Source organism: Mchenga conophoros, linkage group LG23, assembly GCF_057382185.1.
Source record: "Mchenga conophoros isolate Kocher_MC1m ecotype Shallow Benthic linkage group LG23, M_conophoros_male_GT1.1, whole genome shotgun sequence".
Taxonomy (NCBI): Eukaryota; Metazoa; Chordata; class Actinopteri; order Cichliformes; family Cichlidae; genus Mchenga; species Mchenga conophoros.
The window spans coordinates 14,072,850-14,098,019 of NC_140547.1; the positions used below are offsets into that span (position 1 = coordinate 14,072,850).

The 25,170-nt window shown below is 40.9% G+C and overlaps 1 protein-coding gene across 14 annotated transcripts in view; it reads right to left on the reverse strand.

The window, feature by feature from the left end:
- kif1aa (kinesin family member 1Aa) overlaps positions 1-25,170 on the reverse strand; it is a 50,783-nt gene that overhangs the window by 5,569 nt on the left and 20,044 nt on the right. For 2 of the 14 annotated variants that reach the window (XM_085266107.1, XM_085266106.1), the window contains 30 exons: positions 24,127-24,260; positions 23,052-23,131; positions 22,089-22,164; positions 21,386-21,465; positions 19,861-19,967; positions 19,692-19,772; positions 19,422-19,602; positions 18,367-18,439; positions 17,796-17,886; positions 17,562-17,710; positions 17,296-17,474; positions 16,833-16,970; positions 14,599-14,907; positions 11,728-11,846; positions 11,536-11,642; positions 10,615-10,750; positions 9,349-9,511; positions 9,158-9,248; positions 8,945-9,063; positions 8,786-8,841; positions 8,459-8,674; positions 6,938-7,046; positions 6,788-6,854; positions 6,427-6,511; positions 6,230-6,335; positions 3,598-3,624; positions 1,322-1,436; positions 1,070-1,203; positions 909-970; positions 678-823 (listed from right to left, as the gene is read on the reverse strand). In XM_085266107.1, the coding sequence (XP_085122233.1) occupies positions 678-823; positions 909-970; positions 1,070-1,203; positions 1,322-1,436; positions 3,598-3,624; positions 6,230-6,335; positions 6,427-6,511; positions 6,788-6,854; positions 6,938-7,046; positions 8,459-8,674; positions 8,786-8,841; positions 8,945-9,063; positions 9,158-9,248; positions 9,349-9,511; positions 10,615-10,750; positions 11,536-11,642; positions 11,728-11,846; positions 14,599-14,907; positions 16,833-16,970; positions 17,296-17,474; positions 17,562-17,710; positions 17,796-17,886; positions 18,367-18,439; positions 19,422-19,602; positions 19,692-19,772; positions 19,861-19,967; positions 21,386-21,465; positions 22,089-22,164; positions 23,052-23,131; positions 24,127-24,260 (3,536 nt within the window). Of the gene's footprint in view, positions 1-677; positions 824-908; positions 971-1,069; positions 1,204-1,321; positions 1,437-1,899; positions 1,924-3,597; positions 3,625-6,229; positions 6,336-6,426; positions 6,512-6,787; positions 6,855-6,937; positions 7,047-8,458; positions 8,675-8,785; positions 8,842-8,944; positions 9,064-9,157; positions 9,249-9,348; positions 9,512-10,614; positions 10,751-11,535; positions 11,643-11,727; positions 11,847-14,598; positions 14,908-16,832; positions 16,971-17,295; positions 17,475-17,561; positions 17,711-17,795; positions 17,887-18,366; positions 18,440-19,421; positions 19,603-19,691; positions 19,773-19,860; positions 19,968-21,385; positions 21,466-22,088; positions 22,165-23,051; positions 23,132-24,126; positions 24,330-25,170 lie in introns of all 14 variants that reach the window. The other 12 variants (XM_085266105.1, XM_085266113.1, XM_085266114.1 and 9 more) reach the window with 12 other exon arrangements.

A 25,170-nucleotide genomic window follows, 5' to 3' on the forward strand; every position in this document is an offset into this window, starting at 1 on the left:
TAGAAAACTGAATGGGGCAATATAAACCCTAGGACTCAGCTGGCTTTATTCATATTTTTCTGATGGCAAATTCTTCTTATCCATTGATTAGAAAGCTGGGGTGCTGCTCACAAGTGGAAGCAGAAGAATGACAAATGTATTGGTGAATAATCTGGAGTGAGGTAAGAGTGGCAATGGTCCATTTTACTAAGGGCAAATCTGAGCACGGAGTCGGAACTGTCAGTTTATTGGATGATTCCCATTTTCACACATGGCCATGAGCTGTGGGTAGTGACAGAAAGTGGTGGAAATGAGCTTCTTCTGGGTGAAAGTGGGTGAAAGGAGCCAGACGAGGTAGTTCTTTGAGGGTCTTCCGGCGTGTCTAACCAGGAGGAGACCCAGGAGATAAGGGAGACGTTATGTCTCTCACTTGCCCTAGGAAAACCTCAATATCCCCTCACTGACACGTAACCAGCATTAATTAGTGACAGCATTTTTTGTCAAGGAAAATGTACAATTTGAATGACATTCATCTCAGTTACTCTTTGAAGGCTCAATTAAGCAACAACTTGTCTCTCTAAACTTGTCTCTGGCAGTGGATGAACTGCAAAGCTGCACCAAAGCCCAGTATAGAATTCACGAGGCTTAACTCAACCGGAGCGAAAGAACAGAGACAGTAAAAATTAAACAAATCTTACATCTTGGAGGAGGCTGAGTTTCTCCAGCTCCCACTGGTGGTCCAGAATGAGGCTGTCACTACGTGGCCTCCATCCAGCCAGGTTCTCTTCCCCACGGACGTAGGCCACGGAGGTGTCCAGCACCCGCCTGCGTCTCCTTTGCATTCCTGGTGAGGGATGGGTGCAATGTTAGAAGTTCAGGACGACTGAGCTAAATGCAAAACTGTACCATTTTTTTTTCTTGCCTCTTACCAGGGCTTCCTGCATCTGCCTGGTGACACAGGCTGACCTCATAAACTCCAGTTACACGGTTTCTAAAAAAACAGGAGTGAGAGGGCATTTAACATTTTATAGAACATCATCAGAGAGAACAAATTAGCTAAATGATGATTTTAAAGATTAAGATGCCTCACCCATCTGCAGCTCTTAGGCTACCAGTACCGAAAAGGTTACGGATTGATCGGGAAGCTGAGAGCTTTGTGTCCCTAGAGTAAAACACCATGCAGATATCTTTGGTAATAACTGCAGGCTGCGTGCAGTTCTCCATCTGCAATTCATAAAACAGGAGACATTTCCAACATTGTTCCTCTAGAGTAACTCACACGTCACCTCTGATCCTGTAAGAGCTATTTCTCCTTCTTATGAATGCAGGCAGTGTACAGTACCTCCAAGTAGGCTGAGAGGGTCATATAGATCTTCTCCCCGTATGGAGTGACTCGGTTTAGGAGCAGGGAGTTGTGCATTGAGCTATCCCAAGCAGCCTCAAACCGGAAGAAAGTTCTGAGGTGGTCCGATGAGACAAGAAGCCAAGAAACTGAATCAGCAGTCGAAACTCAAGTTCCTCTACTAAAACAACAGATTAGCTGCCAGAGCTTAACCCATGCTAAAGTTTACTCTGCAGATGTAAACATAAAAAACTGGATAAATCCCAAAAATTTCCAGTAATAAACAATTTAAGCAGAAAAATGTGCCCTAATATCATGATTTATAAACAGAAGCAAATCAATTTACTGATCCACTTGTGCAATATATAAACATTTTAGTAAATATTTCTCTAGTTTTCAATAAAACAAAAGCTCTTATATGATCATTTTGCATGCAACAAACAGACTGAGTTATGTTTGCTTTGTATAAAACATCACAGAAAAGCAAAGAGAGCAGAGATGAATATTGGTACAGAAAGAAAGGCAATGGAGGGATGAGGCACGAGCAGGTAAACATGAGGGACAGGGCAGTGAAATACCTATGGTCAACTCCCAGGGAAATGCTGTGAGAAAGAGAAAATCAGCAAAAGAATAGACAGTGAGAGTCAGGAAGTATGTTGTGCTTGTGTGCTTGTGTGGCTGGGATGCTGTTTGCCTTTTTTTCACACTGATAACTCATCAAAGCTCATCAGATAGAGCGAGGAGGTTCTGTGAGGACGGCTGATTTACTGTACGTTAGAGAAGGTCAAATAACAGCACGGGACCATTCTTCAAGCACAACAATGCTGCTTTCTATTCCTCCGATGATTTACTCCATACACTAATGTACACAATTTTTCCTCGTGTCCCTCGAGGGGAAATAATCACACACTGAAGTCACTTATTATTCTGGCCAGTAGCCCGGTGCTGCCTTAAATCTAAAAAAGATAATCCAAGCAAGAACTGTAAAAGGAAACTAATGTTTCTGTAAGCCATGAAAAGAGGCCGTACGGACTCTTCATGAGGTTCAGATGTTGGGCCCACTGGCCTTGGACTGAGGTGACCTTGTGGGAAAGTGAACAGAGTGTCACTAAGAAGAAAGCAAACATCTATGCGTAGAGCTCGCGTGAATAAAGGAGAGGTGCCTTTTCTGTTGCCAGCAATTAGCAAGTTCATACAAATTCACACCTTCACACATGCACACTTTTTCCCCCAGTAGTAGGAACCTGTTCGCTTACACTACAACGAAGCAATTTCCTCCCTGCACCCCTCCAACATGTGCTTCTCTGCACTTTACTGCCTCCTAAAAAAGTGGGAGCCAGCACTGAAGTCATGCTCCTGGCATAACATGTGAGGAACCATTTGTTTCTGGTGTTTGGCAGAGTTCCGCTGAGGTACGAGTAGGATTTAAAAATATTCACAACATTGCAGCAATTTTGTGTAAAGTGCTACTGGTGAGGTAATGGTTCACTGGAATACATTTTAATAGCTGCACTGGAGTATCGTGCCAGAGCGCGTACTGTAAATGATGTGATCCATATTGCAGCACTTGAGAAATAGCGAGCGAACAGTGTTCCTGTTAATATTCTGTAGCTTTGATGGGAAACACTCTGACTCTTGGGATTAGAGGTGACTAACAAAATCATATCCATGGATTCAAAATATTCCTTCACTGTAAAGGCCAAAAAAATGAACATAAGAAACAGTGTTGAGAGACAAAAGCAGAAAATAACCTATTTTTAGCCTCTTTTAAATATCAGTTTGCCTTTGTAGAATTAGGCTATGTTTCTGTGATGGATTCCTACCACCCTCTACTGGTAACCAGTACAAATGCACCTTCTTCACAGTTTTACTTTACTGCCTTCTCAATGTAATCTGCAAATAAAGGAGCATTTGTAAACAAACAGGCTAAAGACAGAGTAAACATTCGTGTTCTAAAATCTGCCTCATCAGCTGAAGTGGAAACCGAGAGTTTGATACTGGCCCCACGACACCTCCAGCAGAGACACGGCCAAGGACAGTCCACGCGAAACAAAGCAGAGCCATGCAGATCCCGTCCGTCATCGGCCTGACAGAAGCTCAAACACACATCCAACACAGCCAGAGAAGCAAAGAGGCACAATTGAAATGCTGACAGCAATGACAGAGTCAGAGAGAAGGTAACAAAATCACAAAAGAGATGACAGGGTATGGAGGACGTTAGAAAGATGAGGCGTTCGTGTAACTTAAGAGCATGAAAACAGAGGCAAATAATATACCTAGGCATGTCCGAATCAAGAAACTGTCTGCAAAAGCAAAAAACAACATTCCGTTAGTGGACTGGAGGGAGAAAAATGTTAGCATCATATACTGTGATGTTAGTTTCTGACCACACTGGACTGCAGCTTGATCTGGCGCTTAGCCATTAAGCTTAAGTTTTGGCTACTGAGCCCATAACACGACAAACAATTAGGGTTAAAGAAAGGCTGATCCAGCAGAGGTTAGAGGTTAGTACAGTATGGAGCTCTCGGTTGCTTTACATTAAAACGCAGTAAACCCAAATCTGGACGATGCTGCTGCTGATGTTGTTAGATTTCTTGGCGATACGGGAAGCAAGAGAGATTAAGCAATGAGAAAAAAAAAGCAGGGTCAGGATGCGCTATAATTTTCAGGACTTTTTATGTGAATAATTACAATATCATCATTCATATTTCTTATATTGTAAATATACTCACGGAGGTCTACTACTACATAAGAGTTACTACCATAAGATTTATACAAGGACGAGAGTTAAGTAATTTTAGATATTAATAAAGAAGCAAAAAAAAGAGTTAATAACATCTTTTATGGCAGCAATTACTTGATTTATTAACCGAATGGTCCATCTACAAATCAATTGCTGTTTAATCCTAAATTCTCATCAGCTGTAAAAAAGAAACCTACTGCCCTCTACTGGTGGGATGCTAACATTAAGCTGTGCAAACTGGGCTTTTTACATTTCTCTGTTTTGCACTTCCTCGACTCCTCTCTCCTCCATCCTTTGCCAGACACTCCACATTAAATCAATCCTGAAGGATGTCTCAATTTATAAAACACACAGAGGAGAGGAAGGAGGAGGAAGCACATACATTTATGTAATTTATGGAAGTCTTTTGAGCTTGAAAGGTATGTAAAAACCATGACAGGAGAAGTAATTACTCTTTTGTATTCATTTTTTCTTTCTGCCTGTCTCCATTAGTGTGGAGAGGATTATCAAAAAAAATGCATGATATCTCTACACTCTTCTCACAATGTGTACCGCTATCAAATAATACCAGTGGCAGGCTGTAACAAAGCAATGGCCAGATACTGCTTCTGCACTACACTTTGAATTAAAATCACTTTAAAATGATGTCTCTGCAGCCTCTCATTCTGTTAAATGTTGGCTCAACTCCTCTCTTACCTCCTTGGTTTGCATCTGTGATAAAATGCAAGAAAAGGAGGCAAGGAAATGATGCATAAAATGAGTGTCTGTACAAAAAGTTGCATGTATAAAAGTCAGAACATATTTTTCTGTTATACATTCACCACAGCTCATTCTAACCTCTTTCCTGTGAACTTTGTGTTAGTTATGCTATTACTCATTAAGGGAACAATACACCTTCTCTGTTCTTCTGTTTTTCTTTATAAACTAGGCTCCAGTTGTACATCACACCCAGAAACATCATTTCCAGGGTCATTAGAAAAGTGAAGGTCAATCAGGTGATTTAATAAAATGATGAAATGCTGCATGAATGACTCTGCACTGAGTAGAAAACAACAACAAAATAGTTAAAGGTGTGTTAGTGATTTTATACTTAAGTAAAGAAATGCATGGCAGTGGAAAAGTTAGAAGGGCATGCATTTCTATTTTATACTGATCTGTTTACACAGAGTAAAATTAAGGTGCACGGTTAATAAAAAACACTTTTTAAACCTACACTGAGGTCAGTGATGAGAGGATTTAAATGAGAGGTGATGAACACAGTGAGATGCAACATGTAGGTGCAATGAGACAACCAACAGCAGCATATATTAACACCAAGGAGGGTCGCGCAGCCAGCATGGACAAGTGACTTCAGAGCTACTGGTGTGGTAAGTGTAGCTTTAAAGAGATTCTTAAATAACTCAAAGAAAGTGACTCTGGATCTGACCTGCTGTTGTCAGAAAGAGGGATCTACAGCATAGTCATGCAGTTACAGTGATAACGATAAGAACACAAAGGGAATTTGCAGAGTTTCCTTACATAACATTCAAGCTGTGACTCTGCTGCCATGCTTTTTACAACTTATATGCTTAGGGTGACCAGATCCCAGCAGATTAGATGTCATTAAAGATTTTGTGGGCTATAAATTATTTCATAAATCTCACTTGTAATTGAAGAACAAATATGGTTTACTTTTTACGAGCACAAATGGAAGCAAAGGCTTGTTTTAATGGTCTTTACATACTTGTTTATTTCATTTGTCTTTTCCAGAAAGCATTAAAACTGTTAGCTTCTGTTTCAGTTGCTATTCTGTTTCCAAATCATTTTAGGTTTTATGGTAACTTCATAAATCAGCGCACTTATTTTCAAGCCACATATTTCCTGCAAGCATCTGTTGACTCTGGTAAACATGAGCTAATCAAAATGTGGGAGAACGGGTTAATAAAATGAAGTTTGAGGACACCTGGTCACCCCATATGTGCCATGCATTTGCCGTGTGTCGTGTTCCAGTGCAGGAGCTGCCGCAGCAATAACGCGCACTCTCAGATAAGACTCACAAACATCAGAACCGTAAAGTGGTTTCCAAATTCAGCTGAGCTGCCATATAATTCAAAAAGCTATGGGAACACAGTAGTTTGCTATTTAAATGAAAAATATTTGCTTCAAACATTAAGCATAGTACATACCTGTCATCGTGCAGGGGCCTGACATATCCAACAGATAAAATGTTGAGAGATAGAATATTAGGATCAATGATGGTCTCATCAGATTCGGGCGTGTTGCGCAGACGTCCTGGGAAAGCAGAAATGCCTCAGTGAGAACAGCTCATACAGACTATTGGTAAAATGTATTCAGCTTTAGAGAAGCTGAACATCAGTCTTACCCACAACAAGCTCACGGACTTCCTTCCATTCTATGTCATTTCCAGATTCATGTACAATAGTAACGGTGATTCTCCTCTGGAGGCCCTGAAGAAGGAACAAAGATAGAGTGAGCACACAGAATATGCTTTTAAGACATTTTTCAAAGGTTGCAGAGCGTGACACATCCACTGAACAGGCTGTCTACAATTACTAAGACCAAATTGGAGACGATTTTGATGTGCGTCATTCTGGGTAGAATTGCATTTGCCCTCTCAGAGCAGAGCTATGAGAGGGCAAATGCGAATATCTTCAGGCATAAAAGATCCTTTGATGACAGTTGATTTGACTGCAACATATTTGCTCCCAGCCTGACTAAGATACCTGGTGCAGAAGAAATGTGCCATGGCAGGGCATTCCTCCTCTGTGGTCCACTACTGCAGGGATGTAGCTGAATGACAGAAAAAAGAGAGTCTCAGAGATTTCTGTGGCCCATCAAATTCTCCCAATTTTCTGCTGACTCGGGATACTCACTCCCCGTTCGCCTCCAGCTCGCAGATCTCGAAGAAAACCATGAGGTCATATTTACAGTGACAGGGTCCTGCCTGTGGACGGGTCATGGCCGTCAGTTTGGTGGCAGGTACTGCGTTGAAAAAGATTAGAAAGAGGATTATACAAGAAGGCACAATAGGGGTAAACCTAGTGCAGGCTAGCAGCTAACAGCGGGGAGAACAGCTACCTACCCTACAAAGGAAAGAGAAACGGGAGAAGAAAGGAAATCAGTGATTCAGGGAAGGAGCACCCACTCAGTACTGTACAAGAAGCTTTTTTTTCATTTAGCACATTTTCGATCGCTCTGTGTAAAGAAATAAAAGTCTGAACCATCCTTTAGGTGAGAGAATGCATATGTATGTCTTTATAAAGCACTTTAACGTTCAGGTGACCAAGTGGGGATATTTACAATGCCAGACATCTTAATCTCTATAAAAGCTTGGTCGCCTGATGGATAATAGTAACATTTTTGTACAGTAAGTCTATAATGTTAATAAGACTGACTAAGAGTTAAAGAAATCCTTTAATTTCCACTGGTGCCCAAAAGCAGTTCAGAGGTAAAGAAAAAAAATCCATGCATCCCTTAAATTTGTCCCAAGCTGAAGCAGAAATCAATTTTATAAGAATAAATACAGTATAATGTGATGCATTGTGGGAGTTACTATGTATTTATATATATTAAAGGTGCTTCAAGTGTCACTTTTAGAGATGCAATATAATTCTTAGCCAATGGAATAACTGAAATAACAATCTGGTGGATAACTAACACCAATATTGTTCAGGTTTTAGTTTTTAGCTGTTCATTAAAATGTTTTTAAAAATGTAGCCAGCTCAAAACTGATGTGACACTACAGATAGACATATACTGCTTTAAATATCTGTACTGTTACAGGTTAAAAGTAGGTGAGACAAATTTGTAGCCTGTAAAATGGTTGCCTTTTTGCTGCATTTAATTCTTCATCTGTTTGTTTTCTACCTCCTTGGATTGATTGCTTTCCTATTATAACATGTGAATTTACTCCCAGGGATTGATAAATCTCAGGTGTGTTATACATGCATATGCACCACAATGTACATTATAGTTAACATTCCCATCGGAGAGAGTTTCATTCGTGGCAGACTAATATAGAAGAAAGGCACTGTGATCCAATCAAGAGGAGCTCAAAGAGGGAACTGCAAGGAGAACGCACCACATAACAGTGAACACACAGTACAAGAGAGCCAATCCAACTGCAGAATCCTGACACATGAAAACTCCCCTTTTATATCGATTAACTTGAGTTTTACTACACAGCAAGTAGCAACTAGTAACTGACACTGAATATTTGTGTTAGTGCTTCATCTATGAGGCGACTCAGTCACAAAACCTTAGAGCTGGAAGAGATACTTTTAGTGCTTTTAAAATGCACTTGGCTCATTTAAGTCACACCAAGAAAAACACTCGATATAAAAAAGGGTTTCCACTTGCAGGATTCTCTTGGATCTGACCGATCAGTGACCAACCCGGCTTCTGAGCTTTAATAACTGAACAGATAGAGATGGGTGGAGCTGGCAGCTGAGCTTGCTCGTTTCCTTCCAGCAGGAAGGAAGCAGCTAAGCCAGCGGCAGACAGAGCGTGGCCTGACAGCGAGTCCACCAGTGACCCATTGAACACATCTGGGACCAAGTATCGGATGAGCTCCAGCGATTTCTCCCGGTCCGACGAGGCGTCAGGATCCACTGCTCGCACCCAACAACATGAAGCTGAGATGATACGACTTGCAAGCAGACGAGTACCACAGCAATACAACAAAAATAAATGATAAGACACGAGCAGAGCATCTTATTTACCTGGTTTGGAGAGAGGCATCACTCGTGGAAACTGTCTCCTGCAGGGGCGTAGTGGACTGGGTGTCACAACACACAGTTACGTATGAATATAAAGAATTGCAAGCATATTCATCATAGTATGTGTATAAATGCAGTAAATGCTATAAGCAAACACAGTACCTCATGACATCTTTACAAAGAGGAAGAAAAGGCTGCTTCTGGTAGTGGCCAAAGACTTCAAACACAATTGGCTGAGTCTTGATGTAGTCCACGAATGATCTAGTAACCTCAACAGCAATCTACAAAAACAAAAAACAGTCCATTTTAGTGCCTAAACTCTTAAATACAGAACAATGCATAAAGCTGTGCAGGACACAAGCCGACTCTTCTTACGTTCTGCACATGGTAGAAGCCGAGAGGAGGGCCGCGGCCTGTGTTTTTTAGGGGTTCAGTGGAGAAGGCCTCATCATGGCGGTGGATGAAGCTAAAGACAAAGTAATCAATGCAAAGTTTGCATGTAAAACAGTAAAAAGAACACCAACGATCACAAATCTCCAGCGGAAATATTGTGAAGAGCAATTTACTTGAACTGGCAGAAGATGTCGGCATATTCCGCAGAGATGCTGGAGGCCTGCAGGACAGTCACTCTGAAGGTAAAAATATTACCGATCCTGAGATGTTCCAGAGTTGTATCGAGTGCTCCATCCAGACCAGGCTTCAGTGGATTCTCCACCTCATCTGATCCAGCTGCAAGGAACCACAAAAAAGAAAAAGGAAAAAAGAAAAATAAACGCAGGTTGGAAACTAGACTAGACATCCATGAAAGTTCTTTCCTAACCTAAATCTGGTTGGTGGGCGTGACCTTCATGTTTAATTTTTAAAGATTAAGCTTTGTTATTCGAGGATATTGGACAACCTAAAGGTTTCCCAGTAGCAAGGGTCTTGACTTTTCAGTGTTGATATTCTAGTTTTTTGATCTAAAGGCAATGAATAAATCATCAATCTACTTAGAGTGATCTATTTTATTGATCAAGAAATTCAGACACTGTTCATTCTACACTTTGACTTTGGTAAATACTGCATACATGTACGTGAGGTGAAAGACACTGCAAGATTGTATAACACTGTATGGATGTTATATAAATCCCTGCTGTTTAAAAAGGCCTCTCCTTTTACTCCTTTGTGTGTTTTTATTAGATTTAGTGGGTGTTTTTGCTTTTTTGATTGTTTTTTGCATCTTTTTTATTTGTAAAATGTCTGGCGCAGAATACTTTACAGCATCATTCTGACCATTAGATGATCTCATTAGTGTTAATAAAAAAAGAGCAAGAAGCATCTGGGTTCAAATCTCCTGGTTGTCTGAGGGGAGGTCGGTGAGGACTTCAACCACTTTTAGATTTCAACCACATTTAGTAGTAAATTTTCTTTAGGAGTAAAGAAATGTGTTTTCAAAGACTTCAAAAGACAAGTTTTTCACATTTTTACTCATTAACAGATCTCAGTGATGTTTAGACACTTCTTTTTAATGTTTTTGTTGGGTAGGTTGCATTCCAGGTAGATGCTGAGCTGACTGTCAATAAATTCTACTGGAACAGACCAGGAATGGACTGGAGTTACCGAGAAATTGGAGACAAGCATTTGGGCTAATTTATACGTCTTCCACATGAGCCACCGTTTGCCATTGTCTGCCCTCTAAATCCAAGCCTATCTAACATAATTTCTTTTAAAGTCTTTCCTGTGAATTTTCAGTCTGCTGAGCCAAAAAGGAGACCACACACACACATACACACACATACAGACACAAGCAAACACGCAGAACATGTGTCCATTCACTCGTAAAATACGATTACCCGCACATGTGTTGTTGTTGACTTCATCAGCTGACGGCCCCATTTCTGCGTTCTGCCCTTCTCCCTCCACGATCCGAAGCTCCTCCTGAGAAATCCCAGTGTGGGACAGTCCTACAGAGCAGGACTCTGACTGGAACTACAGGAGCACAGCAGAGTGGTGAACAGTCCTCAGATTTTTAAACAGTTACATCATTTACTCATTTAGTTGTCTACCAAAACATTTTTCACTTATTGTATATGATAACGAGGGCTTTATTTTGCATTTCCCTCTTCATTTGAGCGCCACTATTGCATTCATTGTAGAGAAATAACACATTTCTAAATATAGTCACATATTTCAGATGTAGTTGGAATTCTCTCAAAGGCAATTTTAATGACGGGTATGGGTTATTTCTTGGTAATTTCTTCATAAAATAAGTGGATAAAAGGTCTGGAGATGATTCAGAGTTTGGCCCTTGTACTTGGAGGCTGTTTCTATAAATACAGAAAATGCATCAAAGGAAACTTAAATGGTAAAAGAAGTTCTTCTAAAATTGAAAAAAAATACAAAATACATCTATCAGTTGGAGAGAAGGCAGGAATATTAGCAAAAGTAAGTTTGGTGCCATCTGAGTGAAGTAAACGTCTACACTGGTGACACAGCGCTGTATGATGGCAGGATCCTTTCTTTACATTCGAGATAAGTGATTGGTCAAAGCCACTGACCAGCATGTTTGTATGGCCAGAAAACCCTAAATCTATTGAGAGGGTACATCGAGTTCTACAAAAATGTTACAAATGTTAAGAAGCCTTAGAACAGCGTGTAATTCAACTCTTTTTGTAAACACCTAAAATCACAAAAATTGTGACGGCAACTGTATACAGAAGTAAATCCTACACTGTGAAAACTAACTGTAATAACTATAGTGTGTTTTTCACTACCTTTTCATACTGCTGATCCTCAAAGGAGATTTTGGCAGTGCCCGACTGCCTCACTCCGGAGCCGTAGTCGGGAGCCTCCTCATCAGCTGGAGGGAAACACAAAGAACCTTCACCTCACTCCCTCCAGAAATCACACACAGCTTGTCCCGTCAATCGCTTCAACGATCGTGAGTCTGAGGATTTGAGCCTTACCTGATATGGCCTGTACTGCCACCCTAAGGAAGCCCTTTACCTCTCCCTTCTCACTGACAATGGCCACGCGATGGACAAGCGGAACCGGGTACAGCAGATTACTCAGATAAACAAAAGCCCTGCATGGGAAGCCAAAGAGAGAATAAAAGGGGAAAAAAAGCATTAACAAGAACCAGACCAAGGAGACGTGCCACATTTGATAAAAATCACTGGACTGGACAACAGAACACAGAACTGCAAAGCAACCAAACAGAAGCTGGGACTGCTCTTGCGACGGCCATGGCTGCCCTTTACTATTGCTTTGGAGTGGGCTTATCCTTATCATCCAATAATGACTATATAATCAGGTCAATAATGGGTCACATGCAATAACCCTAAACTTTTGAGTTGTACTGATGAAGGATAGTGAGGCTAAGGAGCATGTATGTAAGGCTAAACTTTCAATTCTTTTTATTAACTTTAAAAATTAGAACCCAGCTCAAGACTTTGCTGGATAGCAGATGTTTTCGTCGTAAGCAATGAATTCATTTTAATGCATTGCTTTATGATCACATGCTATCATGACAATGACTCTATATAATGTATAAAGCCAAACTGAGAACTTAAAGCACTTTGCTACAGACTATGTTTCTTTGAGAATAGAAATTTGGGAACAGCTGCATTAGAAATGCTTTTCTTAAAAATAATAGAATAACTGATCCACATTTTTCACAAGCCAATAGGGATAGACATTTAAGGGTGGACAGCGTAAAAAAGGACAGGCTTATGACAAGATTGGTGAGGTGCAAATAAGGCATGCTCAGGACAAAAAAGGTGAACAAAAATGCTTTCAACTTTTTGACTCAAAAGGAATCAAAAGCAAATGGAACAGAAATCATCATACGGAACATGGCTCAGCTTGAATCAAAACTGCCAACAGCTTCATAGACTGTATGCTACATCAAAAACCAACGAATGACATCAGAAATCAAAGTGCACCTCCTGGGCCGGAGTGGTAATTTGTACAAAATAGGGGTACGAGTTCATCATCAGACGTATTCACGTAAAAACCGACAAAAAAAAAAAAAGGTCAAAATGAAAAGACTTGTGCTCTGGCATGCCTAAAAGAGACAGCTGCTGCAGAAACCAGCTCTTTCATCTTGAGATTTTGAGTCTTTGTTCGAACACCACTTAGCTCAAAAATTTTCAGATTCTTTCAACTGTATTCAGGTTTCACAGCACGGTGAGAACATTTCGCTGTTTGTTCCTCTTACTATGCACATCAGACCTCTATCTACTTCTTGAGCTGCATCAGTGCTTTGGGGAGTCAAAAGTCCTTTTTCTTTTTTATAAGCCACTATGATTTGACATACACCTCAAACAGCCGTTCAGCGTCAGCACTGCATAGAAACAAGAAGCGTACATGGACCCACTCTGGACTGAATTTAAGAAGAACTTAAGTAAGAGTGAGACGCATCGAGCCACTGTATACCCCCACTCCAAAAGCAAAGAAAAATAAGCATTTAGTTGAAAGAGAGATTAAAGATAAAAAGGAAAAGATGGACCTTAAAGTCCAGAAATGTCTACTCCAGTGTCCGCATGGTGTGGTACTCAACATTTTCAGCTCAAGATTTAGAGATACTGTGACAGCTAAGGCAAGACACTAAAGGGTCTGGTTTGACTTTGAGCAAGTGTAAGCAAGTGTTTAAGGAAATCAGTAAAAGGAAATACCACAATTAAAAAAAATGTAGGAAAAGTTGTTTTCCAAATTTCGGTTGCAGCTTTCCAACTGAAATGCTTCATGCCAGTGTTAACACTGAACCAGCAGATCTCTGAGGTGGACAGTAATTTGGAGAAGACTTCAGTTTGACTAATTTCCCCTTCAAGGTCATCTCCTTGTGTAACCTTAGAGTGCTGGCAGTGTAGCGTCTATTTGAATCACTCTTTGGATGGCTGATGGATGACCACTTTCACCTGAAGATTTGCCATGGACTTTATGAAAATTAGGTCACTACGTTCATGTTCAGGATTATCCTTAATAAAGAGAGCTGGATCTCTATCTACAACCCAACGACCAAAGAGCTTTTTTCAGTGGAAGAGTGTCCAAGAACTAAGTCAGTCTCCTGGATTAGGAGATGCTGCAGGGCTGAAAACATGAGCCAGCATCCAAGGGCCAAGCCTGCGGTTCCACTAGTAACCACTTATCCTGATTCCAAAAGCAAGTCAATCCCTACTGACTCCCATGTTAAAATGCTATTTTAATGTTGACCTCTGTGATAAAGACCATCCAATAAATTTCTGTACCAATTTTGATGAATTCAAGCATTACAACCTCCGATATGATCACTATGGGGTCCAAATAAACAACATAGCAGCTGCCAAAATGCAAATAATGTAGCTTCAAAATGTCAAATTCACAAAATACAGTGCACTGACTGGAAATGCACAGTTTTACTTTAACATCCAGTGGCATCTGAGAACAAGCTGAACTGTGGTTTTGGGCCAAATAAAGACAGTCTTGGTCATATAAACATTGCTGTCATGCTGGAAGCTATCCAGAGGTGCACAAAGAGATAACCTTACAGGGGTGTTTGGCAAAAATCAACTTAGGTATGCTTTGCTTTTTAATTTTTATGGAGAGAATCACTTTAAGATCACACCTCATGTTTGCCACATAAAATAACAAAGCACACTATGGTTATATTTTGTGTATTTATGCATACCCAGCCCACAACTCAAGGAGGGCTATGTGAAGATATACACGCTATTATTCACTGCTTTTCCAAGAATACTGTTCCATCTACCCTGATGTTTGCCAAGGGAAAGGGACCTTGCATCTCAGCGTGAAAGAGCTAGTTTCCTCCATCAGCATGCTCCTGAAACCTCACCAACCTTCCCACTACACTGAATAATGGTGAGCGGTCGTAAAAGGGATCCAGGCCTTCGCTGGAGCCTCGGCAGAGCTCTCTCTCATCATCATCATCATCATCATCATCATCATCATCCTCTACCCCGAGCTCGGAGCTCGGGTCGTCCAAAAAGATATCATCGTCCAGGTCGTCCAAATCCTCCAACTCCTCCTCCTCCCCGCGACCCTCCCGCTGCGAGTCAGCCAGCTCAGTAATTTCAGAGGTGGAAAGGGTCGGGGATGGGGTGGGGTCACTCATGCGCTCGCTCATGCATGTGTTGAAAATGGGATTTCTGGTGCAGCCAGAGACATGGGAACTAGGTTAGTACAGTTAGAGAGAAGGGACGCACTGATCCACAGGAGAAAACCTTCTTCCCTCTGAGTCAGAAACAGCTTTTATTGTTTGTTTCAGTGTTGAGCAAAGAGCAGAGAAAGAGAAGACAGATGGGAGACTGCAGAAAGCTACAAATGTTGTGCTGATCGTGGGATATAGATGTCAAAAACAAGTATTATTTCACCTACACAGGTATTCACTGTAATTTGCCCAGTCCTCATGCGCAGATTTAACCGCACATGTAAGTTTCTGCTTGGTGAGTGTCAGGGGAATTCAAATTTACTGTTTTAAGTACAGATTTTTACACATGCGTATTAAAAGAAGAGGCTAAGATGAATAAAATGTAAAGAAGGCAATTCAAGGAATGCGCGCTCTTGCAGGTAACTGTAATCTAAACTGTTAAAAAAAAGTGAGCAGGGGAAGGAACCAAAGTTAATCATGCCAAGTGAGCCAATCATCAAAGGAGCTCTGTCCCATGATTGATCACTTTTTAAGGGATCACATGCAAAGAACCTCCTTAAATGACAGCTTCAGTTCTATAGACCGAGGGAGTCCAACTCCAGTCCTCAAGGGCCAGTGTCCAGGTTTTAGATGTGTCCTTTATCCAGCACAGCTGATTTAAATGGCTAAATTACCTCCTCAACATGTCTTGAAGTTCTCCAGAGGCTGATAATGAACTAATCATTTGATTCAGGTGTGTTGACCCAGGGTGATATCTATAACCTGCAGGACACCGGCCACTGAGCCCTGGAGTGCCCCCACTCCTGCTGTAGACAGTGCTGTTTGACACCATATTTGCTCACAAAATGAATTCTGGTGACCAACCTGTTAACAGGCACTTGTTACAGTTGGATTTACTCCCAGCAATCACTGGATTACTGTAATGGTACTCTATATGCTGCAACTGAGCTTTGGCAGTGAATATTTATGTGTGTGAAATAAGATCATTTGCTCACGGGCTTGCTTAATTGCATCTAAAGGTAATGACAGAAATTAAACGTCATACAGATTTCATTTGAAAATGGCCAGTCACTTTGAGTTATCACATCAGCCACATATGTACAAAGTGAGCTTGTATATAGTTATGCATTAATTCAACCCATCAGTTCTCGACAGCAGCTACATTTTTTAAATTTTTTAAACTGCAAGTGTAAAGGATATAGTATAAAATAGCAGTAAACTATTAAAAGCATTGAAAACATCAAATGTTGTGCATCTGGATAAATATACACCTGCTTTCACCTTTATAATATGGACAGACAGATTGAAAACCTGAAAAAGAACAGCTCAAGGGCACAGTTTCCAATGTTTCCATGTCTTGCAGGAGCTGAATAACATTAAAGGCTGGAGTGAGACGCTTAATATTACATAACAGGTGCAAGTGAGAGAGCGAGAGCGAGAGAGAGACACTGGGAGGCCATGTGCCAAGGTGGAAGAGAAAGAAACAACAGGTTTTGAGTAGGAGGGCTGACGAAATGTTTTTCTCAAATCTTGCATAGATGATTTTCCCATTGATGTAGAAAGCTCTGTCATTAGCTGGGATGTATTGTTATCAAATGTATTTGATACAGTTACTTCAGTTTGTACTGGCAGGTTTTATAGTGGCTGAAATACAAAGTTTGACAAGTAGGGACACCAGACTGAATGAACTGCAGATAATTAATGCAGGTGTCCCCATCATTTCGGAGTACACTCCACACACAGTAAAGCCGCATTTCCAACCCAAGTGCCTGGAACTTTAACTCTCAGGAACGACGTCCTGCAAGTGGAAAAGTGGACAGCAGCCTCCCTATATCCTAAATTTCTGATAGCTATGGCTAATACTGGTCTTTTTGGCCTCTGTATTTCTTATTCCTGTCCCGATGTGTTGGACTCAGTATTTACCTGCCAACCAGGCGGAACCAGGGGAAGCGATCGTAAAAGGGGTCACCTCCCGTCATCACATTTTCACAGTCCTCCACAGTACTGTTGGGCACATCAGCAGCACGATCATACATTTCTCTCATCAGATCTAGCCTCTGCCTGCAGAAAGCACCAACAATGAAGACATAAAAAAGAAACAGAGCAGGGTGTTAATGAGTAAAAGTAAACAGCTTGGAAGAAATAAAATAGCACTGAGGAAGACACTGAAGCATGGCTCTTTTTTTATTGCTGTTCGATATTAGGTTGGTAGATATTTTTAATTTGGAAGTGCAATTATTGAAGCGAATGTTTGCAATAAAAGAAACTGACTTACAAACTGAAGAGCACTAAAACAAGAGTTTCAGTGCGACACTTAATGAATTTTTGATTACCAAGATAAGTTTAAGATTTTGTTCATCAAAGACTTGCGTGCATGTTCAGCCACCTTAGTTTTTCTAATGTCCAATAGTGAGTTGCTCCATTCTTCTGATCTTGCACCTCCACTGCCACGATAGTACGTGGGAATTGTCGCTTCTCTCTGTCTTTAGTTGCCTCTGGGGGCAACAGGTCAGGAGGCAGGGGGGAGTAAAGAGTGTCTGTCAGCAACACAAACTGGAACTGCACCTGCAGGGGAAGAACGAGTATGCTCAAAGAGCCATTTCACAGCGTAGACCTGTGGATATATTCATCAGTCTAAATGACATTTCTAACCTTCTTCTTAAGTTCGACACTGATCGCATTAGCCTCCTTCAGGAAGATGGCATTTCCCCATAAGAGATCACGCAGCGAGGTGAACTGGTAGCATCGCCATTTACGGAAACTCCACACAGCCAGCTCTCTTTCCCTCTCCGTCCACTGCACTGTAGGCCAGAAAGAGGACTCGATGAAGGTATGATTATCCCTAATATAGATTTATAAATGTGTCTTTGTATTAATTGTTTTTACCTTCTTCTTCCGGTTCCTCCTCTTCTTCAGGGCCTTCTGGGTTATAACGGTCCACTTGCTTCTGAAGAGCCTCCAGCTTGCTTTCATAATCCTAATAATTTATAATTAAAGTTTTAAATACATGAACAAGCCATTCACGTTGAATTAATCATTAATAACTGGTGAAATGAAAGGCCCCAAAAAACTGCATTTAGACTTAAAGCGCGGAAAAATGTGTCGCGGCGTACAACTGTGCATACTGTGCAAATGTGTCTGTTATGTAATCCCAGGTATCGGTTCTTTCTCCTGCTGAGTAATATTTGTGAGTTGCAAAATTGCCTAGAAATTCCAGTAAGGTGAACTTTGCTTCACATTTGATCTGAAAACACCATCATAATTTTTTTATTTGGTATTTTCTGTAAATCTGCTCACTGATAATACAGTTTATATAATATAAACAGTAGATACCAATACTGAAATATACAAACTGCAGCTACATCTGTGTGTAAGACAGTTCAGATAGATTTTTTTGTTGGTTTTACTTTAATGATTACTGCTGATAGCAGTCAAAGCTGAACTCTCATTACCATACCAGTCTTTGCTGCTCTAGAAGGTTGCTGGCCTCCTCTCTTTCTTTGCGATACTGATCTTCCAGCTCCTGCAGCCTGAGGACAAAAAAACAAAGTGAACAAAAAAGACTTGATGTAGGTGGGTGATGCCCTACCTCACTGTGTGTTTTTAAGCCATTGATACTGAGAAAGAAGCCTCAGGCTTGGGTAAAGTGGCAACTTCGGTCACAGGACCACAAAAGCAAATTCTCACTCCATCTGTAGTCATCTACATTTGGAGATATGGAAGTTATGTCCTGACTTCTCCACCTTTCCTGAATGCAGGACCCCAGCACAGAAAAGATCAGACTTTAATGACAGTAGATATATATGACTTTGATTTGAGCATGAAAATGAGGAACTGGATTGGAGGTGGGTTACAAAGCAGCCAGTAGCAACAGTGGGGATAAAGCTATATAGATTATGCACACCATGTAAGAGTCCATGGTTACACTGTTTTTAACCTCACTGCTTTATCTGATGCTTTTTCTCTAATACATGAAGACTGGCTCATAAATTGCTCAGAAGTCTCAGACTCAGAAAATATTAAAAAGTAACTGAATGCAGTTTTAGAAATAGCTGCGGGTCTCTGGAGTGGTACCCTCGAAGACTGTTAAATTAAGACACAAGCTTAACTGCTGAGCCCAAATTAGAACAAAGTCCAAAAGAAAAAAAGAAGATCCAAAACATGTGGAAACAACGTAATCCAAAGCACAAAAATGTGGCAGGAACAAACAGAGCAAACAAAAATGAGCAGGCTGAGGAGACGACAGAACTATTTATAGACAGGGATTGATTTCTGACGTAAAACAGGAAAGATAGGAACGACAATCAATCATTCAAATCTACTCTAAGAATAAAAATACACATTTTATTCAGTTTATCTGTGCATTGGGACAAACTGTTTCCTTATTGCACCTTGCAATAGGTATAGCAAAATCTAGAAGAATTGGTGCAAACCTGGTCCTTTTTTTATACTAACTGTTACCTTAAGTTCCAGAAATGGACTTTTACTGTATCTTTATTCCTGAAGGCGTACCTCTGTTCCATTTCTTGCTTCATGTCAATGCCCTGTTTCTCCAACAGCTCCCTCTGAGCGAAGGCCCAGTCCACAGGCTCAACAGGGGTTTCGGCACATGGGTTCTTATCCCTGTCAGCCCGGGCCTGTACAGGGTGGTTAAAACGGAAGACGTGGCTCTTCCCCAGGATGATGCGATTTCCTGCAAGGGCATCACATCAGATCAGAGAGTACAAGTACAACATCTATGCATATAATGTTTGTGCTAGTTATGGCACAGGTTGCACCTACCTGATTTCAGAACAGTGGGTTCTGTCACCCTCTTTCCATTAACGTATGTCTCAGCTCCTTCACAAGGCTCAAGGATTACTGCTGCTCAGGAAAAGAAAATTCCATATGAGGCTTTGCTGACAACATTACAGCAATATTTAACTTTGATGTGCACAGATACAAGTCTCACTTTCTCCCATTGGGCCAGTAGAACTAGTGAAGGTGCAGTGCTCGTCCTTTATGAAGTGACCACTGAGGACTATATCCTGGCGACTGCTGGCATCTAAACGACCGACCCTAAAATACATAAAAGTTAGTATGAATATATATAAAAGCAAGTTAATAACACACTTCATCTATGTAACATTTAGTCCTTTTTCATTTAAAGGGACAGTTCACCTCAAAATCAAATGTAGTCTTTTTCCTCCTGCATGTCGTGCTTTTTATTCATCTAAATTGTTGGGCTATACAGATGTGCTGAAAGCACCTGAAACCAAACCCCAATCCCAAAACACAGTAACAATGTTTGTTTTCGGAAATCATGACCTGGTTACTTTAAAAATTCACAAACGTTACTGTGAACAGTTCAAAGCTACACCATCAGATCGTATCACTGTGCAGAAGAAAGCGTCCATCCACCGTGACAAGAGGCTCATGGTGGTGACAGTGTCACAGGAAGTAATCACTGATGGCCTCCTCCTTAGCTGGGCTACATCATTAGCCAGCCATACCTTTACTTTGGCTGATGAATCCATAGAAAAAAAAAGAATTCTGGCAGGAAGCTGCTCACATCAAGCTGAGTGAATTTCTTTTAGTAACCAGGCGGTGATTTCTGAAGAGCGACACTTCTGCTACTTCTCCTTTTGAAATCACATCAGTGTGACAGAGTACAATCACATAGTGGCTAATTGAAGCTAGCATCTAAGCCCATAATCTCATCAGGAAGGTGTTCACTGAGGACAGGGACCAAGAAATACGCCTTTTCTTTTTAACAACTACAGGAATTCTCATCCACTTACTGCCTATTAAAACCATTACAGCTTTATGGCATGTCCATCTTTCATATACAGTTTATGTATATGAATATATTCATTTATGATATAAATCAGTGTATGTAGTGAAAAAAAACAAGTACTAAATACAATACAAGGGTCAAAATGGGCGACAAACCACAATCTCCTGGCTGATAAACCTGTGACCAACCTTCTGTGGAAAATGTGGGTCTCTAAATGGGGATCACTATCTCTCGGTGGCCTATGTAGCCACATTTGGGCCGCTGGCGGAGAACATTTAGTGCCAGTGAGGCACAGGCATCTGACACAACATTATATGACGCCATGTGATGAGAACATGTTTACAATGCAGGCCTGTTGTCTCTTGAAGTTAGATTAGCATAAAAACAATGTCCTTTTTTTAATCAGTATCGTTCTAATACAGCAGTTCTTAAACTTTTTCTGGTGTGCCCTCATCATAAGCTGACCCCACACTTTTTATGAGTCATTCGCAATAATATGGGAGGCATCTAATAATAAAAAGGATCCAAGTGGGGTTTTAATTAAATAAAGGTCATCATGACAGCTTCAGCAGACTTTACTTTCTACATAAATCACATTTGTTTACATCGCATTTTCTCCTGGTCTCCCCAGCAGTGGTTTTGTCCTCTCAGGGTGAGAACCACCTTCCTCTTATTACGCTGTAAAATGTCAGCCTCTAACCTGGTGATCCCGTCTTTGATATAGTACAGCAGGCACTCAGACATCAGAGGGTCCTCGTTGAGGTTCACCAAATGAGGCGTCTGACACAGAACGGGGAATATTTCACTGTTAACTTTCGGTAAGCAATATGCATGAGTCATTCAACATCCATATGTTATTTACATTATAACATATGTCAGCTGTGCACAACAGGTGGTCTGAAATACAAGCTCTCCCAGTAAGAAACATCAAACAATCAGCAATAGTTAAAACCATGCAGTCACTCCCCACAGCGTCCCAGCATGGAGTGTTTAATGAAGTCAGATGTTTTGGGGCTGCAGGCAAGCAGCCATAAATCACTGAAATTAGGGCACTGCTATTATCTTTTCCCCCATGTTTACACCCATGGCTGCCTTCGGTGCAGTGAGGGAGTGTTTGAAGTGAGTAATGAAGTAGATTTAGGATAACACTTAATGAAACAGTGAAACTCTCGTCTGATCTGCCTCGACGAGGCTCGAGCACTCATCAGAGGAGACACTTTAAACACTTCAGAGCTACAAACCTCGTTGGGGGAAAACAGCCCGACTGTGTCGATAAACACGGGCTCGGGCTTTCTAGGGCTATCAGTGGGCTTTGGGGGTAAATAAACAAGCACAGCAGTGAATAATCGAAGCGGTAAGGATTATATCACAGTGGTTTTGGAGAAGTAGAATACATCTTTTACCTTCTTTGGAGAGAACACACCAACTGTTCCACCATCTTCTCGCATTGCTACACCCATTTCGGCCAGCAGGGCCTCTCTGTTGACGAATATCATCAGCATACCAAGTGAGATATTTTTTTTAATGTAAATATACTTTTTTTAAACATTGATTCAATGAGAAATGTTCCTAAATAAAGCATAGACCCAATATTATTCTGGAAGTGGCACCAATTGCTCTATACTCAGATCACCGAAAGCTTTTATTTTTGGCCAAACAGTTACTTTGCCAGATTAGCTCAATCTGATCACAGAACCACAGCTAGACGTCACTGCTTCTACAATCCTGTAACCTGAGGACATGCCACATCAGTTTGGTTTTCTTGTTGATTATAGCTTAGCCTGTAGTAGGTTGCATTTGGTGCAATATGACGTTATTCCTGATTTGAGCCCAGAATCACAACGTTAACACAGCGTTTCCTGATGGCCGCTGTGGTGTAGGTGAGATTATCCAGCCTGTGACTTTAATCTCAGAACACCAAGGTTTCTTATGCTTTTTTATCTTTAGTTTTTGCAGGTTTTGACTTTAATATCTTTAATGTCCTTGAAACTTTGAATATTTACTACTAACCTTAGAGAACTTCTTTATTTTTTATAAAACTTTTATAAAACTTTCATAAAAACAAAAAAAAAGTTTGTTTTTTAAAGAAATATATTTTCCTGCAAATGAACAACTGTAATCTTGGAAATTTAGAAATTTTAATTCAGGAAATTGTCCTTTTTTCCTTTGAATATTACCTCTCTCATCTTACAGCATTTAAGTTTTTGTATGTGTGTTGTAATCCTCCTGTGTTTCTCTTTTCTTGAATTATTAGGATGTTGTTCCTGTTTTGGCATCTTTAGTATTTCCAAAGTTTAATCTTAAAGAGGAATTTAAACAATGCAATAAAATAAATTAAAATAAAACTAAGCATCTGGTTGTCTTACCTTTCCATTCTAATGGCTTCTGTTCTGCGAAGTTTCTCTTCCCAGGTCTCATTGAGCTCAGCGATGATTTTCTCTGTTTCCTGACGTTAAAAAATAAAAAAGTGTGGTGATAATCATTTAAATAATAACTATATCTGGACTTAATGCAAAGAAACATCCAAATTCAGCAATGAAGCAATAGAATTCCAGTATTTTATTAGCTTACTTAATTGCTTACTTTTTTAAGTAGCAGAAATTAAATGACCCATATCTGTGATTTCATTAGATGACCTTATGTTGGCATGTAAAAAAGGGTGTGAATATAATGTCTTTGTGCCATAACGTAGAGCTTCATTGAGTATTAAAATGGCCGAAAGAGCCAGGGACACAGATAAAGGGGGGCCTGGGGTGACCCTGCTCTGCTTGTCCTCCTTGGTGCATCATTTTAATTATAACTACACTGCTCATAAAAAGCTTGATTGGCATTCACCAGGGAACACCAGAATTGGTAGGTGTCCCAGTGGAGCCCCATTCTCTTCACAGATGAGGTTCACACCGAGCACGTGTGACAGATGCCACGGCGTCTCGAGCCTTTTTCACGTCTGTCACATGTGCTCGGTGTGAACCTGTGAATAGAACTGGTTGCCAGTTCTACTGTTCTTTGATGAATTGAGTTGCATTGTGGTGGGCTGTGAGTACACGTCCCACAAATTCTTTGCAAAAATGCAACGTGTACTGTGTTTGCATCGATAAAATTCAGAATTTTCACAATATGCTCAGTGTGTAATGGCCTTAGTCTGGGTTTTGGTCAGAAATATGCGCGTGGGAAGCCTGTTGGTGGTCATTTTGTTGGGCTCTGGGAATTTCTGAAGACCCATTTGTTTTTAGGAAATCAGGTTTTTGGTTATAATCTACTGGAAATGCTCAGAAAGGCAAAAAGTATAAAAGACCAATTTGGTTTTTTGAACTTTTTTATTGAATCTGCCCACAATTAGAAAGACTCTGAACCTCAACAAATGCTTGGTGAATCTCACTGAAGTTTTATTTCCTGACTGTGTAAGACTGGGGTGGGGGTTAAACTGGGTTTTGTGCTCACCTTCAGCCTCTCGATGGCCTCCTCGCTGCCTGGGCTGAACATGATGCGATCGTGCAGACTGGCAATAGATCCGGCCCGACTGGACAAGGCTGAGAGAGATGGAGAGGGGCTCATCCCCGTCATGGCATTGGTCACTGTGGAGAGATCATCCCTTTGATTCACAGCTTGGCCTTTATTGTTATTGTTCTTGTAATCGGATATGTCTGCCAGGGTGGGACGGGGCGTGGGGAGTGGGGACAGGAAGCGGGGATTGGGGTAATCGATAACAGGGAGTAAAAGAACGGAGAAATGCAGACAGAAAAGGAAGAGAAGAGAATAGAAAAGAAAGAAGACACGTGTCTTGAAACAAATCTAACTTACAGAGAGAAATTTGAACTGGTAGCACAGAAGCGAGGGCAGCACCAGCAGAAAGCCACAGACAACTCAAATGATGCAACAAGGAGGCCATCCAGCCACAAGACGACTCAACGAAAATGTAGCTACCATACAAAACTTCAAGCACAGCGTGATATGCAGAATAGGGCTGCCACGATTTGTCGACTAGTCACGATTACGTCGACTATCAAAATCGTCGACGACTGATTTAATAGTCGACGCGTCGTTTGAAGCTTTGTAAGATCCCAAAAGACGCAGGAATAAGTAGCAGGATTTAAGAGTGTAATAACGGACTGAAACAGAAGATGGCAGCACTGCATGTACAAGGATGCCAGCTGCCGTTAAACCCCGAAGAAGAAGAAGAAGAAGCAGCTGTGTCCCAGAATTCATAGCGCGGCCCAGCTCAGTTTCCAACAATGGCGGCAGCTAGTTAGTTTTAATATTACTCTTATTATTCTTTCTGGGTCACAAAATAAACGTTTAACATATTTTCAGCCGAGAATGTAGCTGTGTAAACCTCAAATATCGGCTCAGTTTATCAGGACACCACATATTTTCAAAAGCGCTCCGACGTTTTCGGAGACGTCTGTTACCCACTAGCTCGATAGCTAGCCGGGGGCTAGGTCACTAGCGCGGTGAGAACACCGGACTCCCGGCAAATTGTTTTCA